At 61.6% G+C, this 23,836-nt stretch overlaps 2 protein-coding genes and 12 non-coding genes across 14 annotated transcripts; 7 read left to right on the top strand and 7 right to left on the bottom strand.

Annotated features, from left to right (window-relative positions):
* The first annotated feature begins 3,938 nt into the window (after positions 1-3,938).
* TRNAE-UUC lies at positions 3,939-4,010 on the top strand. The gene has a single exon. It is a non-coding gene; the product is annotated as a tRNA-Glu (tRNA).
* Positions 4,011-4,581: 571 nt separating this feature from the next.
* Positions 4,582-4,653, bottom strand: TRNAE-UUC. Its single transcript has one exon. It is a non-coding gene; the product is annotated as a tRNA-Glu (tRNA).
* Positions 4,654-10,575: 5,922 nt separating this feature from the next.
* TRNAN-GUU lies at positions 10,576-10,649 on the bottom strand. Its single transcript has one exon. It is a non-coding gene; the product is annotated as a tRNA-Asn (tRNA).
* A 1,835-nt stretch (positions 10,650-12,484) lies between these two features.
* Positions 12,485-12,556, bottom strand: TRNAE-CUC. Its single transcript has one exon. It is a non-coding gene; the product is annotated as a tRNA-Glu (tRNA).
* Positions 12,557-12,872: 316 nt separating this feature from the next.
* TRNAG-UCC lies at positions 12,873-12,944 on the bottom strand. The gene has a single exon. It is a non-coding gene; the product is annotated as a tRNA-Gly (tRNA).
* On the top strand, positions 12,920-16,155 carry LOC119877952 (basic proline-rich protein-like). The gene is made up of 3 exons (XM_038586458.1): positions 12,920-13,258; positions 13,335-14,093; positions 14,839-16,155. Exons 1-3 carry the CDS (start codon positions 12,920-12,922, stop codon positions 16,153-16,155), a joined length of 2,415 nt encoding a protein of 804 aa, XP_038442386.1.
* Positions 13,718-13,789, bottom strand: TRNAD-GUC. Its single transcript has one exon. It is a non-coding gene; the product is annotated as a tRNA-Asp (tRNA).
* On the top strand, positions 14,413-14,495 carry TRNAL-CAG. The gene has a single exon. It is a non-coding gene; the product is annotated as a tRNA-Leu (tRNA).
* TRNAG-GCC lies at positions 16,017-16,087 on the top strand. Its single transcript has one exon. It is a non-coding gene; the product is annotated as a tRNA-Gly (tRNA).
* A 3,715-nt stretch (positions 16,156-19,870) lies between the features above and the next one.
* On the bottom strand, positions 19,871-19,942 carry TRNAE-CUC. Its single transcript has one exon. It is a non-coding gene; the product is annotated as a tRNA-Glu (tRNA).
* Positions 19,943-20,251: 309 nt separating this feature from the next.
* TRNAG-UCC lies at positions 20,252-20,323 on the bottom strand. The gene has a single exon. It is a non-coding gene; the product is annotated as a tRNA-Gly (tRNA).
* Positions 20,299-23,383, top strand: LOC119877951 (basic proline-rich protein-like). The gene is made up of 6 exons (XM_038586457.1): positions 20,299-20,619; positions 20,744-20,884; positions 21,047-21,738; positions 21,803-21,948; positions 22,190-22,571; positions 22,630-23,383. Exons 1-6 carry the CDS (start codon positions 20,299-20,301, stop codon positions 23,381-23,383), a joined length of 2,436 nt encoding a protein of 811 aa, XP_038442385.1.
* TRNAL-CAG lies at positions 21,766-21,848 on the top strand. The gene has a single exon. It is a non-coding gene; the product is annotated as a tRNA-Leu (tRNA).
* TRNAG-GCC lies at positions 23,363-23,433 on the top strand. The gene has a single exon. It is a non-coding gene; the product is annotated as a tRNA-Gly (tRNA).
* The last annotated feature ends 403 nt before the right edge of the window (positions 23,434-23,836 follow it).

The following is a 23,836-nucleotide window of genomic DNA, read 5'->3' as shown; positions in this document are numbered from 1 at the left end:
CCCTCGTCAGAAAAGAACACGCGCCCACCCAGGAAATTCCGCGGGGTTCGGAGCTCTGTGCCAGGAGCCAGGTCTAAGAACCAATGTTAGGACAAAAGAGCGTCCTAGCACCTCTCCTTAGGTGTAATTTCTTAGGAAATTAGAGGTTTTAGGAGTCCTGGCCGCCAGCCTGGCATGAAGACCCAGGTGTGCGTTTCTTGTTAAATCACAAGATCATATTACCTATGCGGGGGCTCTGGGGGGGGTGCGGAGGAGTTGGGGCTCTCAGTGGAGACCCAACTAAGGCTTAGAAAGTTGGAGAACGGTGAAGTCACTCCAAAGCGCAGAGCTCAGCAGGACACTCGGCTCAGGAAAGGCCTTCCGGGGCTAGGATGGCACCAACGAGCGCTGGATAAAAGGCGAAGGCGGCCAACCAGCCGCACCCCAGGTGCTCGCCTGCTCCGCTTCCCAGGTGAGTCTCACCCAGGTGCTGGCCACCTGCTGGGCCCAGCACCCAGCTTGCCACCGCCCGGCCCCAGCGCTGTGATCCCGAGCCTGGTAGCAGGTCGGCCGTGGGTGATTCCAGAAGCCAGACTCGGAAATCACCACCGCCACTTCGGGAGCCCAGAACTTTGCTTCATCTCTCCCAAAGCCCCGCTCCAGCCGGAGGGAAGACCACTGCTTCCTTCACCCCGAGTCGAGCCCTGAGTAAAGAATTAAAGGGGACCCTGAGGGGCGCCTGGGTGCTCGGTCGGTGGAGCGGTTGCCTTTGGCTCAGGTCATGATCCCCGGGCCTGGGCTCCCAGCCCAGCAGGGAGCCTGCTTCTCCCTCTCCCTCTGCTGTTCCCCCTGCTTGTGCTCTCTGGCTCTCTCTTCCTCTCTCTGTCAAATAAATAAAGTCTTAAAAAATTAAAGTGGACTCTGGGCTGGCTGGAGGGACCCTTGGGCTGAGGGAGGGGGCAGTCAGGGTGGGGTGCAGTGGGGGCTCCCATCCGCGAGCACCTTAGCCTGATGTCAACAGCCTCTCTGCAACCTCTCCTGCGAGCCCGTTTCATTTCTTTTTAATATATTTCATTATATATTATATATTTCATTTCTTTTGAAATATATTTTAAAAGTAAGAATGCTGATCCTTTACTCAAAGGTGTGAATTAAGAATGTGAGTTCATGGGAAGCCTGGGTGGTTCAGTGGTTCAGTGTCTGCCTTCAGTTCAGGGCATGATCCTGGGGTCCTGGGATCGAGTCCTGCATCGGGCTCCCTGCAGTGGAGCCTGCTTCTGTCTCTGCCTGTGTCTCTCATGAATAGATACATAACATCTTTTTTCTTATTTAAGAAAATTTTTTAATACATAAAATGTTAAAAAAAAGAATGTGAGTCCTTCTAGCTGTGATTCTCAATAGAGACAAAGGGCAGAGTCAAACACCCGGTTGCTGGGCTGATCAGCACCTGAGGTCCAGGCAGGCTGTGGAGACTTAAGATGTCCTTCCAGTGATTCCAGAATGCTCCTCCTCCCCGGAAAGTCACTGAGCTGTTATTACACTTTCACTCGGAAACATGCACAGCAATTCAGATATCTGCTAAATCTAGAAAGGTTTAGGTCCATATCTATGTCAATGGAAGCACAGTATAAGTAACTATGAAACTCTCTCACTTTGAAATCCTTAAAATGGTTAAAATTGGAGTTCTAGGCGGCCCAGGAATTTTATCCTTTCGGTCTTCCCCCTGGTGGCTGGCACCTGGCAGGCAAGTCCAGAGCCAGGCAAATACCCCACCGGGCTTGCAGGATCAGAATGGCACTCTTCATCCCTTTGGATTTCTTGTAAAACAGGGGTGTATTCCTATATGGTAACTAACTGCTTGATTTTACGTGTAAGCTTGGAAATAAGAGGAGTAAGCAGAAGCAGTGACGTAACAAATCAGTTCAGTGGCCGGGAGTTACTAAACCCTGGTCTCTTATGGGAATAAGATGGGAATGAGTCACCACTACGCTCGCTAATGAGGAAGGAGACCAACGAGCTACAGGGCTTTGGTTGCTCTTGTGCCCCAGCTCCAGGCTACCGCCCCCGTGACAGGTGGAGGAGAACGTCAGAAACATCGCTGGCTTTCCGCCCCTCCCCCGCCCAGGCCACCTGCGCCCCCAGGGTTGTGGTTGGGGGTCATAGCCAGCCCCTCTTCCCACCGTGGATGCAGAGGTTGCTGGGAGGGGTGAGGCTGCCGGGCCCCGCGTGGGAGTGGGCGAGCAGGGGTGAGGCTCGGCCTTGCAGAAGCAACGGGGCAGCAAAATCCAACTGCAGGCTCTGGAGCGAGGCCTGCCCTGCTGGGCTCCCGCCGGAGGAGAGGGCAGCAGGCCATCGTGAGAACCGACCGTCTGTGGACGTCTGTCCCCTGTCCCACAGGCAAAATCACCTGGGGGACAGCCGAGGCCTGCCTGGCAGGTGCAGCCCGGGTGTCCGCAGGTCTTCGGCCGCTTGCTCGAGACGCAGGACGGGGAGGATGGCCAACCAAACCGAGCCTCCCACTCCAGCTGGGACGCTTGAGAAAGAAGCCTCAAACCATGAAAATGCAAATGTATTTGTACTCAACTTACCATCTGGTCCTCGGATCAGCGACAAGGACAAGCGCTGTGGGGCTCAGTGGGAGACGAGCCCGTCAGCAGAAATGTGCTGCTAGGGGTAGTGAAACGTAAAGCTTCTCCCCTTCCTGAGCCTTCCCTCCCAGCTCGTCGGGGTGGCTTTTTATTTGCTATTTAATGTCGTTCTATGTAAAGAAACATTAAAATAATTAGCGTGGATTTTACCAGTTCTCATCAGAAGGGCAGGGCCCATTTCTCAGCCTCTGCCTTAGCTTGAGTTAACCGTCGTGGAGCTTCTCTCCTCCCCACAGGCCCTCGGGCCGTGGCGTGTCCCCAAGATCCAGCAAATATGCAGAGCGTGTCCCATTTACTAGCTTATTGTGACTCTCCGTTGACCGAAGCGAAACCCATTTCCTGGGTAGCTGCTCTCATCACGCTCTGTTCTCTCCCCCACTGCCTCAACTTCCCCCTAAAAGTTTCTGCTAAGCTCTGCTTGCCCTTCCCTGAGAAAGAATCACCCTGTGCTGTTTGATTTGAGACGTTTGCAGATTTCTGAGCTGGGGCCATGCCCTCCTTTTCGAGAAGTCTCTCCTTTTCTAAGTCTGGATTTGTGTTTAGTTGACAGGTCACATATAAAAGCGTTCAACTCAGGCAGCACCACTGAACCACGCAGTCCCCGTCTCACAGCCGCTGGGGCCGCAGGGGTGGTTGTCCCGACCAGACCGGCCGGGCCGAGGCGCAGAGCTGACCCACTGGGTTTGGTTTACTTCTAAGCGCGCACGTTCTACGCCGTTTCCTCCCTTGGGCTTGCTGCTAAGGAAGGAAGGAAGGACGGAAAGGAGAAGACACTGGCCTGTGCTCACTTTGCTTTTCCTCCTGTGTCATTGCCCCCTCCCCCCCCCCCCCCCGCCCCCCAGCGGCTGGCTAACCCGGGAAGTCACTGAGACAGGCTGGGAGAGCATTCCTTGGCCTTGGTTTTTCTTAGAAGGCCTTTCCTTTTTGCCTTGGAAGCAAATTCTGCGTGGGTTGGCCAGTGTGGCCTCTGGGCCGGCAGGTCCTCACGGAGGCCAGGGGCTCACTTCATGCTTCACCAAGTCTTGGGACGCCCACTGCCTGCCTCCCGGGTCCTTCTGGAATTCTGTGTGCAACCAACTAGCAAACGCTACATGCAAATGGCAGCAAGGACGGTGTTCACGAATATTCCCAGTAGCTTCTCTGCTCATACGCAGGCTCCACTGCCCCTCTGGACTCCAGTTAGGAGGAACACGTTCAAGATTATTTAAAATTTCCGGGATACTCTTCAGACATCTGAAGTTTCTACCGCAGGCTTGACTGGGTCCTAAGATCCTTTGTCACAAGGTGCTGCCGGACCCCACCAGGCGCTCCTCCCTGGTGGTCTAGTGGTTAGGATTCGGCGCTTTCACCGCCGCGGCCCGGGTTCGATTCCCGGTCAGGGAAGCCTGTTTTCTTTCTGCTCACCTACTGTTGCTCCGAGTGACTCCGTTTTAACCGAGGCTCTTTCCCGAGGCCCTCAGGTCGTGTCACCGGTGTTGAAGGGACAAGGGCCCTGTGAAGAATGAGAAAGTCCTCGTGGGGATTCAAACTTGCCTCGGCCCCCCTTTGTTGGAAAATACGGAGTCATTCTTTTCCTAGGAGAACATTTCTACCCGACACAAGGGAGTTGTGTCAAATGACTGTGACAGCTCTTAGGGTTTGGCTGGTGCAGGCAGGCTCCCAGCAATGGAGGCATGTGTCCCCCGCCCCCCCCCCCCACGTTCAGGGAAACCTTAAGTCACATTCCAGGGGTGGAGACAACGCACGTGATTTTACCAGATCCTCTGCTGCTTGGTCTTTTGTAAAAACCAGAATATATTTCTATATGGTAATTAGTTCGCTTTACCTGTAAGACAGGAACTATGGTAAATAGATGAGGACCGATCCTACTAAAATAGCAGATCACACGACCGGAGCTTGGCCTGTGGGCGAGAATCCGGAGCCCCGCCCACTTGTGGGGCGGAAAAGGACAAGCTTCCCTGACCGGGAATCGAACCCGGGCCGCGGCGGTGAAAGCGCCGAATCCTAACCACTAGACCACCAGGGAGGGGTGTGGGGGACGCCAGGGCCGCGTCTCTTGGAATAGGATCTTGAGAATGATGCAGGCACCTGTTGGAGATCTTTAGAAATGTCTGGAAAGTGTTTTGAGGGGGCGGGTGTGGTGCTGGATGCTGTGACTGCCACTTGGGTCAGGGGCTGGAAGGAGACTTTAAGTGGCAGAAAGGTCACAAGAAAGACTGTCACAAGTCAAGCCAGGGAAGAGGACAATTTTTTCCTACATTTTCGCTGCACCCCTCCTCTAGGCCATGCTGTTAGGTGGGACCCGGAATGACCCTCGCAAAGGCCTGAAGTTTGGTTAGAGTGCCCCCCCCCCCCCCCCCCCCCCCCCCCCCCCCCCGGTCAGTGTTGCAGGGGTGGGTTAGGATGCCCTCTCACCCACCCCCACCCCCACCATGTGTGAGCTGGGAAGGATCAGCAGGTGGCCAAAAAAGGGCTGCTTGCAGGGGTCAGAGCCTGGTAGTGGGAGGTGAGGTGCCCGTACGGGTGCGCAAGACCACTCTCCCTGCTGGAAGGAGCTAGAATTGAGAGGAGGGTCCTCCCCCAGCCCGGTGCTCAGGCACAGAGCTGAGTCCACCGGATTCTAAATACACATCTGGCCTCATAGGTCCTTTAAGACCTACTTTTGTCAAGGTGGGTGGGAAGATCTTATTGTATTTTACTCTTTCCTAGCTTGAGAAATTTAAAATATTAAATTTTATTTAATGTGGTATGCGGCCTTCCCTTTGTACTATTCCCCACAGCTACAAATACCAGGCGCTCCTACTTCTCCGAGCTTCCAGGCCCACTCCTGTATAGAGGCCCTCGCCCCACACCTTGGAGCCAAGGTCATGCTCTCCCAAACTGAGTCATCTTCCTCCATCCCACCCACCAGGAACCTTTCCCCAGACCCCACCCCTAGTTGAATCACAGCACCCTTGGGAATGAGCTTGGAACTTTTCCTACCCAGCATATTCCTTAAGCATACAGTTTTCCCGTACTAACCTCCATGGCTTTCCCTCTAGGATGGACAAGTCCTCTGGGGAGTGTTTTCACCTCAGCAGCCCTAGCAGCAGCTCCCACATGGATTGAAGGTAGTAGGCTAACAGGTATGCATTTTCTCCTTAAAATTGCATTCAGTAGCATGTTTCCAATTAAAAAAAAAAATGATGAGGCTGTTTCCGTTTCCTGTAATCTGAAGAGCCCTCAGATTTTCTGCTAGGACTTAATGCGAGGAAGGAGAAGAGGGGACCCGCGTGGGACGGGTCTTAGAGCTCTCCAGAGAAACGGAACCAATAGAAGACATACTGTACACCTGTAGCTGTCTCTGCAGACCACGTGATTATGGAGTCCCAAGCTGCAGAGTGGGTTGGCAAGCTGGAGACCCAGGAGGGATGACGGTTTGATGGCTTGGTTCCAGTTGGAGCCTGAAGGCCTGAGCACCACGGGAGTTGCTACTGCATTTCAAGCCCAAAGATCAAGGCCAGCAGGCTGGAGACCTAGGAAAAGCCCCAAAGCAGGAAGAACCCGATGTCCCTGCTCAAAGGCAACCCAGCAGATAGTTCTCTCTTACTGGAGAGAGAGCAGGTGGTATTTTTAGTCTCTTCCAGCCACCACCTGATTGAGCGAGGCCCACCCACGTTAGGGAGGGCAATATACTTTATTCAATCTATTGATTTAAATGTTCATCCCAGCCAAAAACATCCTCACAGCAACGTTCCAAATCATGTTTGACCAAATATCTGGGCACCCCACAACCCAGTCAAGTTGACACACAAAATTAAATGTCCCAGAAGGCGGCTCCTTATATGAAGCACACAGAAGAGAAAGCCGCCTTGGTTAGGTAGGCTTCAGTTTAGGGTAATTGTTTTTTCAGAGCTTTTGCCCTCACTGGGTATAAAGCAAAGATGCCTCATCTGGTCACAAAACAGGGATGAATTAAGAAGGAAAAAGTCCCTTCTGGCAGAGAAGCAGGAGGGCTGGGGAAGAGTAGGTTAGCAACACACCTCCCCTGGGGGACTTGAACCACCAATATACTGACTTATGATCAAACCTGCGGACCACTGGACTTCAGGGACCATGCTGAGTTATCTTTTTAAAATTTAAACTTATGCATATAAGTTTAGCTATTTTATTTTTATTATTTTTAAAAAAGATTTTATTTATTTATTTATTCATGAGAGATACACATACACAGAGGCAGAGACATAGAGAGAGAAGCAGGCTCCATGCAGGGAGCCCGATGCGGGACTCGATTCCAGGACTCCAGGGTCACGCCCTGAGCCGAAGGCAGATGCTCAACCACTGAGCCACCCAGGCATCCCTAAGTTTAGCTATTTTATTTATTTATTTATTTATTTATTTTATTTTTTTTAAGTTTAGCTATTTTAAAGTGAACAATTCAGTGGCATTTAGTACATTCTTAAAGCTGTGTGACTACCTTAACTGTCTAGTTCCAAAACATGTTCAGCATCCCAAAATAAAGCCCTGCATCCATGAAGCGATCCTTCATACACACTCCTCCCAGCTCCTAGAAGCCATCAGCTTGCTTTCTGTTCCTCTGGAGATAACTAACTCTAGATATTTCGTATGCATGGAATCACACACTATGTGATTTGTCTCTGGCTTCTTTCACTTAGTGTACTGTTGAGTTCATCCAAGCTGTGGCATGGATCAGTACTTCATTTCTTTTTATGGCTGAATAATATTGCACCCTATGTATGTGCCACATGCTGTTAATGTATTCATCCACTGATGGACATTTGGGTTGTTTCCACCTTCCGACTGCTGTGAACAGTGCAGCTCTGAACATTCGTGGGCAAGGACTAGTTTTGAGTATCTGGTTTTAACTATTTTGGGCACATACCTTGTAGTGAAATTGCTGGGTCATGTACATTCTCACCAGCAATGCTTGGTGGTTCTAATTTCTCCTTCCTGCTCACACTTTTTATTTTCTTTTGTTGTTATTTTTAAAATGATAGCCATCCTAGTGGGTATGAACATAACACTACCCATGTGCTAGAATGATGAAAGTTTAAAAAGTCTCAGGGTGCCAAACAAAAGAGGACTTACTATATGGCTCCATTTACGTAAAACTCTAGAAAATGCCAGCTATCCCAAATAAATGGATATAAATGTTCAAAAAAAGGAAAAAGAAAAAAAAAAGGAAAATGCCAACTAATCTACAGTGACCATGAGCAGATTAGTATTTGCTCAAGATGCACAGGTCAGTGGGGGCATGACTTAGTGAGGGTCAGAAGGGAAGCCTTATCGAAAGCTATAAGGAAACTTCTGGGGATGAAGGATATATTCATTATTTCGATTACAATGATGGCTTCACTAGTGTGTACCTATGTCAAAACATCATACTGTCTATTTTAAATATGGGCAGGTTGTTGTATGTTAAACAATAAACTGTTAAAAAGAAGGTGGAACAATTTTGTATACACTTTTTGGAGTTTCACTGAAGTCTCTTCATTTTAACCTGTGCCATAAATTGAAAATGTAGGGAAGTGATCACACCATTTTCTTTTAAGGAGACTTTCTGAGTCTTTAAATTTCTCCCCTCTGTGACAAAGTCTTAAGTCATTAGCAATGCAGATTCCTAGATGACAATAGATGACCATTAACTTGCTATACAGCAGACCTTGGGTTGTTGGATTCGCTTTCCAGAATATTCACAATATCCTGTCTGCCTTCCACCCCAACAAAGCCCTTTGAGATTCCTATATTTTTCTGTTACTGAGTTTTACATTTAAAAAAAAAAAAAAGATTTTATTTATTCACGAGAGACACCGAGAAAGAGAGAGAGAGAGAGAGAGAGAGAGAGGAGAGAGGCAGAGACACAGGCAGAGGGAGAAGCGGGCTCCCTGCAGGGAGCCCGATGTAGAACTTGATTCTGGAACTCCGGGATCCCAGGATCCCGCCCCAAGCTGAAGGCAGACATTCAATCACTGAGTCACCCAGGCATTTCTTACTCAAAAGTCTTTTGAGCAGTTTTAGTATAGGTGCTGCCGAAGCGAGCAACAAAAGTCTTTTGTCCAAGAAGAAACTGTTCAAGCTTATTTGGTTGAGCATCTGACTCATGATTTCAGCTCAGATCATGATCTCAGGGTCATAAGTTGGAGCTCCGCATCATTGGGCTCCACGTTGGGCATGGAGGCTGCTTAAGATTTAAAAAAAAGGAAAAAAAAAAAAAAAAGACAGACAGACAGAAAGAAACTGCCCAAGGAGCCTCACGTATACCAGAAATTATTCAGAAAGGAGATAAGGAGCTTACGAAAGAATGGAGAACACGGGAGTTCTGGGGGCAAAGGAACGAAGCTTGTGGCTCAAAGGACAGCAATCTGGGTGAACCACTTGGTACTGTGAACCACCAAGCTTCAACCTGAGAGCAGAAAGTCTAACTCATGACACTAGAAACATCGGGTAGAGTCATGGACTGGCAGTTCCTATTGAATGACTTGTGGCCAAGCACCAAGGTAACTGCAGCACTTTGGGGAGCTTGACTCTATGCAGCCAAAGGCCCTGCTCTACTCTCCTGAGCCTGAAAACCAGCAGCACAACAGGTTTGGATGATCCCCCAAGCCAATTCCCTTCAGCCAATACAGGGCAAGTGGATGGCATAGCTCTCTAGCCTCCCTAGCTTTGTAAACGGCAGGAGAAAGAATCAGGGACCAGGGAGCCCCCTTTGTACTAGAAATTCTCCCAGAGAGCACAACTGGATCACACAGTTCTTGTCGTCAGGCCTTATAGAAAGCAGTTTATGAACTGAATAAATATGATAACTGTATCTGTTTTCTGCTCATCATTTTATTTGCAGGTCCTTGCAGAGTGCCCGGCACATGACAGTTGTCAACATATGTTTGATGAATGAACGCGTGTGTGCATAAACAAGTAGATGAATAACAGGTACATAGGCAGAGACTAGGGACAAGGCAGGATTTTGTTCTTCTAAAAGCTGAAGTGGAGTCCAGCTCCCTGCAGTTCCCTCGAGTGGGAACAAACCAAAACCCGAGTTCTGGCAACACGTACCTCATACTAAACCAGGACTTTTCAGGCTGAGCTGGGTCCACTTCCCAAGGAAACTGGCAGTGGAAGGGAAGGCAAAGAAGTTAAAATAGCAAGAACCTGATGACCCATGGATTTGCTGGGCGAAGTCAAGGAAGTCTCGTTGCTATCTGGCTTGTTTTCCCTAAAGGTGATGGCACTGCCATCAATTCCCTAGGAGTGGAAATCCTGGAAAAGACTCCTGCCTAGGGACTGGGGAGAAGTTGGACTCAGTTAGGAAGAGGATGACCCTAAGGAAGGGGTCATGAGGCAGGCAGGTGGACGCGTGGCTGGGTTTAGAATTCGGAGAAGTTCTGGAGACACAAATTTGAAAGTTGACAGGATCACCAAAAGAGTGTAATACGAAAGGAAAAGAGTTGGGAGTCACAGGCAAAGCCCTTAAAAGATTATTTCTAGGACCTTCACTGTAGCCCTATGTATAAGGGCAGTGCCCAACTATGAGTAGGTAGTAGGACAAATTAGAGCACATCAATGCATGAAATGCTAAACTTCAATCCCTTTTAAACTTGTCCAGGGATCATTGAATTTCTCCAGGAGCTTAGCATTCGCTGCAAGAATAAACAGATGTGAAAGAGCCTTAACCGATTTTAGTATTAGCACCACTCATTTGCAGAGGCCCACTGGCTATGGAATTCTGCAGAAATACAGCTATGAAAGGTTTAGCTTCCAGAAGGAAAAGAAGTACCGTGTCTCTAGTTTGGCCGTAGATAGCTCCTGATCTCATGGGATGCAGGACCTGGGGAATATCTCTTACTAGAGAACATCTTACTAGATGTTCTTTTACTAACTGATTCGTAGAATATTGGATTAGAAGTGGAACTTTGATGTTTAATAGGAAAAAAAGGAAAACTGAAACTTCAGTCGTCCCTGGGTGGGATCGAACCACCAACCTTTCGGTTAACAGCCGAACGCGCTAACCGATTGCGCCACAGAGACTACGCCTTTCTGCCTGCTCTTGCAGGTCGTATTTATAGATTATTAATGAGACACTAGTATTACCTGTGAGACTCCTTTTTTTTTTTTTCACCTTGAGATTGCAAGTAGATCCCAGTTGCGTGGTTCTAAAAGCCAGATCATTAAACCACCCCAGTTGTGCGACACTAGGGTCCTTGCTTCTTTTCTTCCCAATTTCTTGGCACCAGCAGGCAGTGGCTGCTTCTTTCTCCCAAAGTTGAGACCTGCACAGAAGGAGACCAAATTCAGCACCGGAGGAACTTGAGAATGGTGGGAGGGAGAGGAACCGGCACAGGGAGGGGGAGTGCTGGGGAAACAGCTTGCGGCTGATTTGAACTAACATCCCAGGTTGGGAAACCACCCTGATGTTCTTCTTTCCCTAAGCTTTTAGGAATATCAGTCACATTACCTCTTTGTGAATTTTAAACCCAGCTGTTCCAGCATTTATTAAAATACTTAACTTAAAAACGACAGTGATGTCCAAAGTTCCTCCTGAATGTGACTCTCGAGCAGTCCTAAATATTCCGTGGGGAGGCAAAACAGCATCTGGAGACCTGAGATACAGGGTAGATTGAACACCTACCAGTACTCCCTTCATAGTGATTCAAAACCATCGCCAAAGGGGCTCTGGAACTCCATAGAGAATTACTAATTTATGAGTATAACCATACATTTTTACACTGAAATGTGAAAACAAACTGCAAGTTACTCTAAATCAGGGAAATAACTTTTAGTAATAAAAGTAATTTGACCGGTTCTATGACATTGTAAGAACATTAACTTTTCAGGATTTTTTTTAACAGCAAGGGCATTTGCATTTTACCAAAACTTCTGGCATTTCCACTGGTAGATGCTGCCATTCGGAGACGCCTGGCTAAAGAAGCCCAGATCGTCCATTACACATGCTTAAACTCAGAAAAACACCAATACTGGTACACTTAATATGGAGAGTTTGCTAAATGTAAACAAGGTAGTTCATCCTGCTTCTAAAACCTGATCAAAGTCGTCTTCATAAAACAGAACATAGTAGCACGGAGTTTCTATGCTAGACATTGAAGCAGGTAACACTGAAACACATTGATTCCTCCTGGACACCTTTGGGGTTGAATCAAAGGTTTTCATAAAAAAAAAAAAAAAATCACAGACCAAATTAGTTACACGCACAGGGGTAACAGCAGACCACTGGGCACGGGCCAAAAGAGTTTGGATTCTCTTTACATTTTCTTACCAGGGTCTTATGATCAACATCCTATACTAAAGAAACCCATTAATTTCAGAATATAGATAGGTATTACTATGAGAGTGGACATTCCCACAACAAGAGGCTAAATGCCTAAGCAGTCGGGGAGTGTTCTGCAGGATCACCTAAAAAAACAGGAATTTTTGATTCCTGCCAGCACGGCCACAAAAATAACAAGTAGAGTGAAATACGGAAAAAAAAGCATTCTTCCAAAGGGAGTAGCCTTCCAAAAGGTCGTCAAAGATAGGACAGAACACGGAAGGGAGGGAAAGACAAACCTAGTATATGGACGTGTTACATACTGGTAATAGAATACACATCTGAATGGAATGCAGACTTCACAAAAGGACGGTGTGTGATTTGGCTGGAGAAGCACTCGCACAGGAAACTGGCATAAGGGGTGAGAGAAAGGGGGAGTATATCCTGGCGGAGGTGCACAGCAGCCCCAAATAGCCTTCCAAATATAAACCAACTGCGCACGCGCAGCCTCGGTCAGTTCGGGGCCAGGGAGACGCACGAGCGAGCTTGGGCTAAAAGGGGTGTGCGGCGGCGGTCTTGCGAGAGGAAGAAGAAAGGCTTCCCTGACCGGGAATCGAACCCGGGCCGCGGCGGTGAGAGCGCCGAATCCTAACCACTAGACCACCAGGGAGCGTCAGGCTGCGCGCCTGGCCCGTGCGCCCTGGACCCGGCGCCTCCCTCCCTACCGCCCACTCGCCTCTGCTTGGCCTCCAGGGCCCCCGCCGGGCCACGCGCAGCCGCCCGCCGGCCCCGCCGAGCCACCTGGCCGGACCGCCCGCCCGCCGCGCCGTCAAAACGCTGCGCGCCTCCTCCTCCTCCTCCTCTCTCTCTCTCTCTCTCTCTCTCTCACACACACACACACACACGCACTCAGCGTCGCGCCCGGCTCCCGGCTCCCATCGGGCCTGAGCACCGGGGCCCTGGAGCCGCGCAAAACGTTGGCCAGCTGCGTTGGCCGGGAATCGAACCCGGGTCAACTGCTTGGAAGGCAGCTATGCTCACCACTATACCACCAACGCTGCACAGCCCGGGCCGCCCCCGGACGCCGGCCCAGGCTCCGCACCAGCGCCTCCTCGCCCTCTCGCCACCGCCTCCGCCGCCTGCCGCAGCCCTGCCCCGACGTGCCGGCCGGCCGCAGCTCTGCGCCGTCGCGGGCGCCACCAGCGGCCGCCCGGCGCCCCACCCGCGCCACCCCCACGCAGCCCTGGCTGCTCCGCAGGCACGACCGCCCGCCGCCTCCGCCGCCCGCCTCTGGGGGGCGCTCTCGCCGCCCTGCGGCTCCCGGGCCCTCGGCTGCCCGCCGGGGAGCCCCGCCCCTTGCCCCCTGCCCCCGGCGCGCGCTTCCCTTCCCTTCCCTTCCCTCCCGCCACCCGCGCCCCGCCCCGCCCCGCCCCGCCCCGCCCGCACAGTCGGCCCGGCCCCCACGGCCACCTCCACGGGCAGCCCGGCAGCCGGGCAGCTGTCCGTCGCGTGAGCGAGGAGCCCGTGGCGGCCAGCCTCCCGTCAGGAGGTCCCGGCTGGGCTGGGCCGAGCCCGCACGCGCCAGGGCGCCAGGGCGCCAGGGCCGACGAGGAAGGGCAGGGGGTGCGGGGGGTCGGGTCGACGGCGGGCAGGACGGGCCCCCGCGGTCGCCCCGCGCCTCTGGCCGCACGGGGCCGGGCGGAGGCACGAGGGAGGAGAAGCAGGACAAGGAGGAGAAGGAGGAGAAGGAGGACAAGGAGGGCCCTGGGGGCCGGCGTACGTTTGGGCAGCGCGGCGGCGGCGCCCGCGACCAAAAGAGGGCGTGTCTCGCCTCCCCGTCGGGGAATCGAACCCCGGTCTCCCGCGTGACAGGCGGGGATACTCACCACTATACTAACGAGGACGGCGGCGGCGGCCGCCCGGGCGCCCGACCCCTCTCCGCCCGCCCGCCCGCCCGCCGGCCTGCCTGCCTGCCCACGCCCACCCGGGCCCTCGACGTCCCGCGCGCCCGTCCTGCCAGGCGCCCGCCACGTGCCCCGGGCCACGGCCCACCCGGCCCGACCCCCCGGCCGCCGCGTCAGCGCGCACAGCAGTCCCCCGGCCCGACTCGGAGCGTCGCGCCCCCGGACCCGCCGCCGCCCCCGCCCCCGCCCAGCCGCGCGGGGATGGCGGCGGGAGAAGACGCCCGACACGGCAAGCAGGGCTGCGCGAGCGAGCCGGAGGCCCCGCGCCGGGGATGGGCCGCGGCGGGCGGCGGGGGCGGCGCGGGCGGCGGGGGCGGCGGGGGGCCGGACGCCGGCAGCAGGGTGCGCGCCCCGGGAAGGGGGAGGGGGCGGCGGCGAGGACCGCGGCGAGGGCGGCGGCGCCAGCAGAGTCCGTCGGCGGGCCGTTGGCCTCGTCGACCGGGACGCGAGTCCCGTCCGTCCGTCCGTCCGTCCGTCCGTCGCGCACCCACACGGCCGCCAGCCAGCTCCGGGGTCGGCGCCGGGTCGCAGCCAGGCGAGCGGCGGCGCGCCCAGGCCCGCCGTCAGGATGGCCGAGCGGTCTAAGGCGCTGCGTTCAGGTCGCAGTCTCCCCTGGAGGCGTGGGTTCGAATCCCACTCCTGACACGCCCACCTTTTGGCCCGCCCAACGCGGGCTCTCCGCACCCGGGCCTGGACGACGCCCTGTCTGTCCCGCCTTACACGCCGCTGCGGGCTGCGGGCTGCGGGCTGCGGGCTGCGGGCTGGCGGCGCCCTGGCACACGTGGCCCGGGACCCACGCAGCTGCAGCGCCTCGGCCCTCCCGGCCACAGGCTTGGCGCCCCCGCGCCCTCCCTCCCCCGCCACCTCCCGCGCCTCTCCCTCCTCCTCATCCCACGGCGGCCGCGGGCCTCGGCAACTCGGCAAGTCGGCGGCACGGCTCTCCGGGGGCTCCGTTTGCCCTCTTCCTTCCCGCCGCCGCCCCCTGCAGGCCAGCCGCGGGCCGAAATGCCGGCAGCCCCGCGCGGGCCGGGCCACGCTCCCACTGAGGGGCGCGCCTCGCTCGCCTCCTCGCTCTCCCAGCCCCGCCCTACACCTCCCCCCGCCCGCCCGCCGGGAGCGCGGGGTCCCCACGGCCTGTCCTTTCCGCCGGCCCCCATTCATTCCGTGGTCTCCACCCCCTCCGTCCCCGGGGCGCCCACGAGGCGTGGCCACCCGGAGGCCTCACCACGGCCACACGCCCGCCAGGCGGGCAGCCGAGCCCTCCGCGCGCCAGCCAGAGACGGGACCCCCGCCCCGTTCGCTGGGCCTGGCCCGGGGGGGCGGGGTGGGGTCCACCCCGCCGTGGTGGCTCCGGGGAGCCCTGAGCGCAAGGCAGCCCTGCCTCCCCGGGCCCCCTCCGCGCCGGAAGCCGCTGCGGGGCCGGGGCTCCAGGACGCCAGCGCGCTCCCTCACCGCGCCGCCCGCCAGCCAGCCAGCCGGCGGCCGCTCCGCCCAAGCGCACCTGCCGGCCTCACCCCCACCGCAGCCCAGCCGGCCCCGACGGAGAGCTGCGGGCAGAGCTCACACGCCTTTCTTTGGCCTCTTGGCTTGGGCGCTACTCGGCGGCCCCCATCTCCGACGACGACACCGACGCCGACACGCACACACGCGCACCCACCTCCCCCCCCCCCCCACCCCGCGGCACCCCGGGAGCGCACACAATCCGAGCTCCGGGCCCCAGCCGGCCCCCGCCGGCGCGCACTGCACGGGCCGGAGAGCCATCCGCCCATGGGCCTTCGGGGGGGCGCCGGGAGGGAAGGGAAGGTCCGCGCTGAGCTGCGCCGGCCACAGACGCCCCGCGCTGCCTGGGAATCGGGCGCGGGTCAGGCTTGGCCAGGCTGCTCCTCCCGGCAGGACAGTGTCTGGCGGCGGCCCCGCCCCAGGGAGAGGGCGCAGGGTGAGCCGAGTCCGCCTCGGGGCCTCGCTGGGACCGTGGGCGCCGCGCGCCGGCCCGAGCCCGAGCCCGAGCCCGAGCCCGAGCCCTCGGCGCATCTGCACGGGCGCGGAGCCTGTCTTGCAGACCGCGGGCCCGCCGCCCGCCCCCGCGCAGCGGGTGCTCACCACTGGCCGTGCCGGGACGACGACGAGCGCCGCTGGGGAAGCCGTCTGGTGGCCGCCGCCACCGGTGCATGGGTGGTTCAGTGGTAGAATTCTCGCCTGCCACGCGGGAGGCCCGGGTTCGATTCCCGGCCCATGCAGCGCGCCGCCCCCTTTTGGCCGCGCGCGCCCGGCTTCCTCGCGCACGCGCTCAAGCCACAGGGCCTGAGCCTGAACCAGCTGTGCTCACGCCGGGGGCCCTGCCCTCCTGCCCCGCCCCGCTTCCCCCTGCCGACTTGTCTGTTCTGGTCTCTCGCCCGTGGCCGCCAGCCCTGGCCGCCACGCTCCACCCGGCTGCCCGCCCCCTGCCGCCCGACGTGGCCCAGGTCCCTTGCCCGGCCCCACGTTGTCCTTGCCCTTTTTCTCTCCATGACCCTGACCCGGACGGCGCTTCGCTCACCCACGTCACTTCAAGCAATGCTTCCAAGCACCGCCCGCGCCCGCCCGGGCACAGCCCACCTGCATGCTTTTCACATTCCCTCCCTCAATGGCTCATTCTACCCACACTCCCCAAACCCTCCTCTCTTTGCACGTCGACCGACCACCAACCATCTTGCCACCCCTCCTCTGGAGGGGCCCTCAGCCACTCCTTGGAGCGCGCCAGGGAGCCCCGTTTCACGGCCCGACATCCTCCCGTTGGCAGCCCCGGGATGCTCTCTATGGCCACCTGGCCGCGGTCTCCTTCAAACACGGGCCACTCCCCACTGCTAAAGTCACCGCGAGCACCAGGTCCATGCAGCCTAGCCAGCACCGGCGCCAGCACACACCAGCCTCGAGGGACAGCGCCACCGCCACGGCTGTCACCAGCACGTCGGGTCCACGAACGGCGGCGCACCAGCATGGGCATCACGGCCAAGGGCACGGAGGTCACCTCCCCCCCTCGCCCGGCCTCCACGACCCCCGCAGCACTTGGTCCACCACCAACCCCCAGGACCACCATCCCCACACCAGCACCAGCACCAGCACCAGCACCAGGACTACCACCACCATGCCAGAAGCAGTTGTACCAGCAGCAGCAGCAGCAGCAGCAGCAGCAGCAGCAGCGGGACGTGCCCCACCGCCAGCAGGCCAGCGTAGGCATGATCGCCAACAGACTGAAGTCCTCCGCGGTCACCGCCACCACCGAGGCCACCATCAGCACACCGGCACGGGTAGCATGGCCCACGGCCCTGAAGTCCTCCACCCTCCCTCACCACCACCCCACCAGCACCGAGTCGCCACCAAGCCCCAGGACCACCAGCACACCACCACCGCGATAGCAGCAGCAGCAGGACCGAGGCCAGCGCACGGGCAAGGGCATCGCCGGCGGCGGCACCGAAGGCCTTCCCGGACCCCCGACCCCCATCGCTCACCGAGTCCACCGTTACACCGGGGCCCCGGGGGACGCCGTCACCAACAGCGCCAAAGTTCGCCACCACCATCACCGGCGGCGGCGGAGGCAGCGGCGGCAGCAGCAGCAACACGAGTACCAGCGCCGCTGGCCCCTCCACCCCCACCAGCCCCTCTTGCCCGAACGACCCCACCCCTGTCACCCGCCCTCCCCGTGCCCTCCTTTCCCAGTCCTCATTTGTCGATGATCGTGCGTTGCGTCTGTCCCTTTGGCCTCCCTGAATCTCAAGCCCAGGACGACACCTGACACCTGAGACGTGGCTGGTGGTCCCCATGACGATGACGGGGAATGGTCATCTCCGGGGCGGTGGAATTCCTCACCCCGTGGGAACAGCTCCGACACCCGGTCCCTCCCTCCCTCCCTCTCTCTCTCTCTTTGCCTCGCCCGGCCGCCGCGCAGCTGCCTGCTTGCCACCCCCGCCCCCTGCACCTCGCTCGCTCGCTCGCTCGCTCGCTCACCCGCTCTCGTCTGCCCGGCCACCCTGCAGCGCAGCCCAGCGCAGCCCAGCGCAGCCCAGCGCAGCCCAGCGGCCTCCCGGCACCTCTCCCCGCCGCCGTCCACCGCCACCACGGGGTCTCCCAGCCCTCTGGCACCGGGACCCACTCCCCACCGCCACCCACCCCCACGTGCCACGTGCCGCTCCTTCCAGCCTCCAGGCTCAAACCCTCCATCTACCACCGACCCCTTGGACCCCACACCCACGTCCTACACTCAAGGCCGGCAGTCCCGGTCTCCCACAGGCTCCTCAGGCACACGCCCAGCGTGTCCCGTCCCCTACCTCACAGCTCGCCCGCCCGCACAGGTGCACAGGTGCAGGAGAGGCGCCGGGCAGGGTGCCCTGCCGCACCCGAGCCCCCGCAGACACCCTGCCTCAGTGGCCAGCCCCACTCTCGGCCAGTGCCCGCCGGCGCCACACGTCCCGGGCCCTCACTCCACGCACACACCCGGTACTCCTTCTCCCACTGCCCGGCTCGGTCCGCTCCTGGCCCTCCCCTCTTTCCGGGACGCTTTGCGCCTGTGCCCTGACCCCCGTGGGAGGCGACGCGCCGGGTAGTGGAGAACACCCTCGTCCCGCGCTATCCCCCACCGTCGCGGACTTCCCCGCACCCCCACCCCCCACCATACAGCCAGAGGGAGAGGCGAGGGCGCTGAGGGAACTGCCCGTGCTGACGGGAAGCACCCGGAGGCCCACGGGCGCTCCTCTCCACCGCCGCCCGACCGTGGGCCCAATCCAGCCAGCGAGCCGCGAAGGCTCACGCAGAGCGCGGGCCGGCCTCTGCGCCTCCGACGGAGACAGACGGTCTCTGGACACCAGCAAAGCCTTGGAGGGCCGGCGTGCAAGCGTTGGCAGGAAGGAGGCCGGGCGCTGCGGTTCACCTGCAGGAGCAGCGGCCGCCAGGAGACCCGCACCCGGTCGGAGACAGGGCTGCAGGCTCTCCTGCCTAGGTGGGCGCTAAGGCGCCAAGGGGAACGCCTTCCGAGCGGCATCCAGCTGGTGGCGCTCGGCCACGTGGGGCTGGGGCCGGGGCCGGGCCGGGGGCGTGGGTGGAGGAAGCTGTGTCGGGGAACACGCCTGCCCCTCTGCCCCAGGATTCGGGGGTTAGCGGTCGTGCAGTTGGACTGACCCGGGCCTCCAAGGGCACCCCGTCTGTCCCCCGGGTGCCTCCGCCCCCTCCCACCTGCCCGGCCCCGCGGGTTAGCCCCACTGGCCTCCCTGCATCTATCTCCCTGCTCTCTGGCCTCCACTGCCTGGTGGTCCGGCCACCGGGACACGCCCACAACCGCTTTCCAACCACCGCCTGCCCGGGCGGGGGCGGCGGGGGCCGGCGCTCTGCTCCCATCCCCGCCCAAGCCCAAGACCACCACCCACGTGCGCCGCCATCGCTGGCGGTTGCCGGGCCGACGGCCGAGAGAAGGCACCGGGGGCTCCAGCAAGTGACCCCCGACTCAGAGAGAGACAGGTGGCTCACCCTCCCCACACCCGGCCCCTCTGCCTCGGCCCGCCGCCCCCACATGCCCCCAGCGCGGCCGCCGCCAAGTAGCACCTCACCAAGGAGCCAGCGGGGGGCCGGGGGGGGGGCGCTGCGAGCCGCCACGACCTTTCTCCCGGCGGCAGGGGTGCTGGGGAGAGTCCAAGCACCCACGGAGGCCCGAGGCGCCCGGCCTGTCGGTGGCCTCGGCTGGGGTCGGACGGCGTCCCGGACTGTCGGGCCTGGGGCGGAGCGAGACGGGGAGCCAGGCGAGCGTCCGGGGGAGGCGGCCGCGAGACGCCGAGACCTCCAGTCGGCCCACCTGCCGGCCAGCCAGCCAGCGAGGCCAAAAGGCTTGGGCCGGCCCGACGGAGCCCGCCAGGCAAGCCAGCCTTGGGCTCGACGGGGCGGGTGGCCTCGTGCGCACGCGCAGCCTCGGTCAGCTCGGGGCCAGGGAGACGCACGAGCGAGCTTCGGCTAAAAGGGGTGTGCGGCGGCGGTCTTGCGAGAGGAAGAAGAAAGGCTTCCCTGACCGGGAATCGAACCCGGGCCGCGGCGGTGAGAGCGCCGAATCCTAACCACTAGACCACCAGGGAGCGTCAGGCTGCGCGCCTGGCCCGTGCGCCCTGGACCCGGCGCCTCCCTCCCTACCGCCCACTCGCCTCTGCTTGGCCTCCAGGGCCCCCGCCGGGCCACGCGCAGCCGCCCGCCGGCCCCGCCGAGCCACCTGGCCGGACCGCCCGCCCGCCGCGCCGTCAAAACGCTGCGCGCCTCCTCCTCCTCCTCTCTCTCTCTCTCTCTCTCTCTCACACACACACACACACGCACTCAGCGTCGCGCCCGGCTCCCGGCTCCCATCGGGCCTGAGCACCGGGGCCCTGGAGCCGCGCAAAACGTTGGCCAGCTGCGTTGGCCGGGAATCGAACCCGGGTCAACTGCTTGGAAGGCAGCTATGCTCACCACTATACCACCAACGCTGCACAGCCCGGGCCGCCCCCGGACGCCGGCCCAGGCTCCGCACCAGCGCCTCCTCGCCCTCTCGCCACCGCCTCCGCCTGCCGCAGCCCTGCCCCGACGTGCCGGCCGGCCGCAGCTCTGCGCCGTCGCGGGCGCCACCAGCGGCCGCCCGGCGCCCCACCCGCGCCACCCCCACGCAGCCCTGGCTGCTCCGCAGGCACGACCGCCCGCCGCCTCCGCCGCCCGCCTCTGGGGGGCGCTCTCGCCGCCCTGCGGCTCCCGGGCCCTCGGCTGCCCGCCGGGGAGCCCGCCCCTTGCCCCCTGCCCCCGGCGCGCGCTTCCCTTCCCTTCCCTTCCCTCCCGCCACCCGCGCCCCGCCCCGCCCCGCCCCGCCCCGCCCGCACAGTCGGCCCGGCCCCCACGGCCACCTCCACGGGCAGCCCGGCAGCCGGGCAGCTGTCCGTCGCGTGAGCGAGGAGCCCGTGGCGGCCAGCCTCCCGTCAGGAGGTCCCGGCTGGGCTGGGCCGAGCCCGCACGCGCCAGGGCGCCAGGGCGCCAGGGCCGACGAGGAAGGGCAGGGGGTGCGGGGGGTCGGGTCGACGGCGGGCAGGACGGGCCCCCGCGGTCGCCCCGCGCCTCTGGCCGCACGGGGCCGGGCGGAGGCACGAGGGAGGAGAAGGAAGGAGGAGAAGGAGGAGAAGAGGAGGAAGGAGGGCCCTGGGGGCCGGCGTACGTTTGGGCAGCGCGGCGGCGGCGCCCGCGACCAAAAGAGGGCGTGTCTCGCCTCCCCGTCGGGGAATCGAACCCCGGTCTCCCGCGTGACAGGGGGGATACTCACCACTATACTAACGAGGACGGCGGCGGCGGCCGCCCGGGCGCCCGACCCCTCTCCGCCCGCCCGCCCGCCCGCCGGCCTGCCTGCCTGCCCACGCCCACCCGGGCCCTCGACGTCCCGCGCGCCCGTCCTGCCAGGCGCCCGCCACGTGCCCCGGGCCACGGCCCACCCGGCCCGACCCCCCGGCCGCCGCGTCAGCGCGCACAGCAGTCCCCCGGCCCGACTCGGAGCGTCGCGCCCCCGGACCCGCCGCCGCCCCCGCCCCGCCCAGCCGCGCGGGGATGGCGGCGGGAGAAGACGCCCGACACGGCAAGCAGGGCTGCGCGAGCGAGCCGGAGGCCCCGCGCCGGGGATGGGGGGCGGGGGCGGGGGCGGCGGGGGCGGCGGGGGGCCGGACGCCGGCAGCAGGGTGCGCGCCGGGAAGGGGGAGGGGGCGGCGGCGAGGACCGCGGCGAGGGCGGCGGCGCCAGCAGAGTCAGTCGGCGGGCCGTTGGCCTCGTCGACCGGGACGCGAGTCCCGTCCGTCCGTCCGTCCGTCCGTCCGTCGCGCACCCACACGGCCGCCAGCCAGCTCCGGGGTCGGCGCCGGGTCCCAGCCAGGCGAGCGGCGGCGCGCCCAGGCCCGCCGTCAGGATGGCCGAGCGGTCTAAGGCGCTGCGTTCAGGTCGCAGTCTCCCCTGGAGGCGTGGGTTCGAATCCCACTCCTGACACGCCCACCTTTTGGCCCGCCCAACGCGGGCTCTCCGCACCCGGGCCTGGACGACGCCCTGTCTGTCCCGCCTTACACGCCGCTGGGGCTGCGGGCTGCGGGTGCGGGCTGCGGGCTGGGGCGGCGCCCTGGCACACGTGGCCCGGGACCCACGCAGCTGCAGCGCCTCGGCCCTCCCGGCCACAGGCTTGGCGCCCCCGCGCCCTCCCTCCCCCGCCACCTCCCGCGCCTCTCCCTCCTCCTCATCCCACGGCGGCCGCGGGCCTCGGCAACTCGGCAAGTCGGCGGCACGGCTCTCCGGGGGCTCCGTTTGCCCTCTTCCTTCGCCGCCGCCCCCTGCAGGCCAGCCGCGGGCCGAAATGCCGGCAGCCCCGCGCGGGCCGGGCCACGCTCCCACTGAGGGGCGCGCCTCGCTCGCCTCCTCGCTCTCCCAGCCCCGCCCTACACCTCCCCCGCCCGCCCGCCGGGAGCGCGGGGTCCCCACGGCCTGTCCTTTCCGCCGGCCCCCATTCATTCCGTGGTCTCCACCCCCTCCGTCCCCGGGGCGCCCACGAGGCGTGGCCACCCGGAGGCCTCACCACGGCCACACGCCCGCCAGGCGGGCAGCCGAGCCCTCCGCGCGCCAGCCAGAGACGGGACCCCCGCCCCGTTCGCTGGGCCTGGCCCGGGGGGGCGGGGTGGGGTCCACCCCGCCGTGGTGGCTCCGGGGAGCCCTGAGCGCAAGGCAGCCCTGCCTCCCCGGGCCCCCTCCGCGCCGGAAGCCGCTGCGGGGGGGGCTCCAGGACGCCAGCGCGCTCCCTCACCGCGCCGCCCGCCAGCCAGCCAGCCGGCGGCCGCTCCGCCCAAGCGCACCTGCCGGCCTCACCCCCACCGCAGCCCAGCCGGCCCCGACGGAGAGCTGCGGGCAGAGCTCACACGCCTTTCTTTGGCCTCTTGGCTTGGGCGCTACTCGGCGGCCCCATCTCCGACGACGACACCGACGCCGACACGCACACACGCGCCCCCCCCCCCCCCCCCCCCCCCACCCCGCGGCACCCCGGGAGCGCACACAATCCGAGCTCCGGGCCCCAGCCGGCCCCCGCCGGCGCGCACTGCACGGGCCGGAGAGCCATCCGCCCATGGGCCTTCGGGGGGGCGCCGGGAGGGAAGGGAAGGTCCGCGCTGAGCTGCGCCGGCCACAGACGCCCCGCGCTGCCTGGGAATCGGGCGCGGGTCAGGCTTGGCCAGGCTGCTCCTCCCGGCAGGACAGTGTGGCGGCGGCCCCGCCCCAGGGAGAGGGCGCAGGGTGAGCCGAGTCCGCCTCGGGGCCTCGCTGGGACCGTGGGCGCCGCGCGCCGGCCCGAGCCCGAGCCCGAGCCCGAGCCCGAGCCCTCGGCGCATCTGCACGGGCGCGGAGCCTGTCTTGCAGACCGCGGGCCCGCCGCCCGCCCCCGCGCAGCGGGTGCTCACCACTGGCCGTGCCGGGACGACGACGAGCGCCGCTGGGGAAGCCGTCTGGTGGCCGCCGCCACCGGTGCATGGGTGGTTCAGTGGTAGAATTCTCGCCTGCCACGCGGGAGGCCCGGGTTCGATTCCCGGCCCATGCAGCGCGCCGCCCCCTTTTGGCCGCGCGCGCCCGGCTTCCTCGCGCACGCGCTCAAGCCACAGGGCCTGAGCCTGAACCAGCTGTGCTCACGCCGGGGGCCCTGCCCTCCTGCCCCGCCCCGCTTCCCCCTGCCGACTTGTCTGTTCTGGTCTCTCGCCCGTGGCCGCCAGCCCTGGCCGCCACGCTCCACCCGGCTGCCCGCCCCCTGCCGCCCGACGTGGCCCAGGTCCCTTGCCCGGCCCCACGTTGTCCTTGCCCTTTTTCTCTCCATGACCCTGACCCGGACGGCGCTTCGCTCACCCACGTCACTTCAAGCAATGTTCCAAGCACCGCCGCGCCCGCCCGGGCACAGCCCACCTGCATGCTTTTCACATTCCCTCCCTCAATGGCTAATTCTACCCACA

The sequence above is a fragment of the Canis lupus genome, chromosome 38 (genome assembly GCF_011100685.1).
Source record: "Canis lupus familiaris isolate Mischka breed German Shepherd chromosome 38, alternate assembly UU_Cfam_GSD_1.0, whole genome shotgun sequence".
Lineage (NCBI taxonomy): Eukaryota > Metazoa > Chordata > Mammalia > Carnivora > Canidae > Canis > Canis lupus.
This window is presented reverse-complemented; position numbering and strand designations above follow the sequence as displayed.

Excerpts from the sequence above, each read along its gene's own strand:
- LOC119877952 (XM_038586458.1), top strand. The coding sequence starts at position 12,920 with ATGCTCACCACTATACCACCAACGCTGCACAGCCCGGGCCGCCCCCGG. Across the intron at positions 13,259-13,334 it reads CCCCTTGCCCCCTGCCCCCG|TCGGCCCGGCCCCCACGGCC; the intron begins GCGCGCGCTTCC and ends CCGCCCGCACAG. Across the intron at positions 14,094-14,838 it reads GACACGGCAAGCAGGGCTGC|GCCAGCCGCGGGCCGAAATG; the intron begins GCGAGCGAGCCG and ends CGCCCCCTGCAG.
- LOC119877951 (XM_038586457.1), top strand. The coding sequence starts at position 20,299 with ATGCTCACCACTATACCACCAACGCTGCACAGCCCGGGCCGCCCCCGG. Across the intron at positions 21,739-21,802 it reads CGGCGCCGGGTCCCAGCCAG|GTCGCAGTCTCCCCTGGAGG; the intron begins GCGAGCGGCGGC and ends CGCTGCGTTCAG. Across the intron at positions 22,572-22,629 it reads CGGGGAGCCCTGAGCGCAAG|GACGCCAGCGCGCTCCCTCA; the intron begins GCAGCCCTGCCT and ends GGGGGGCTCCAG.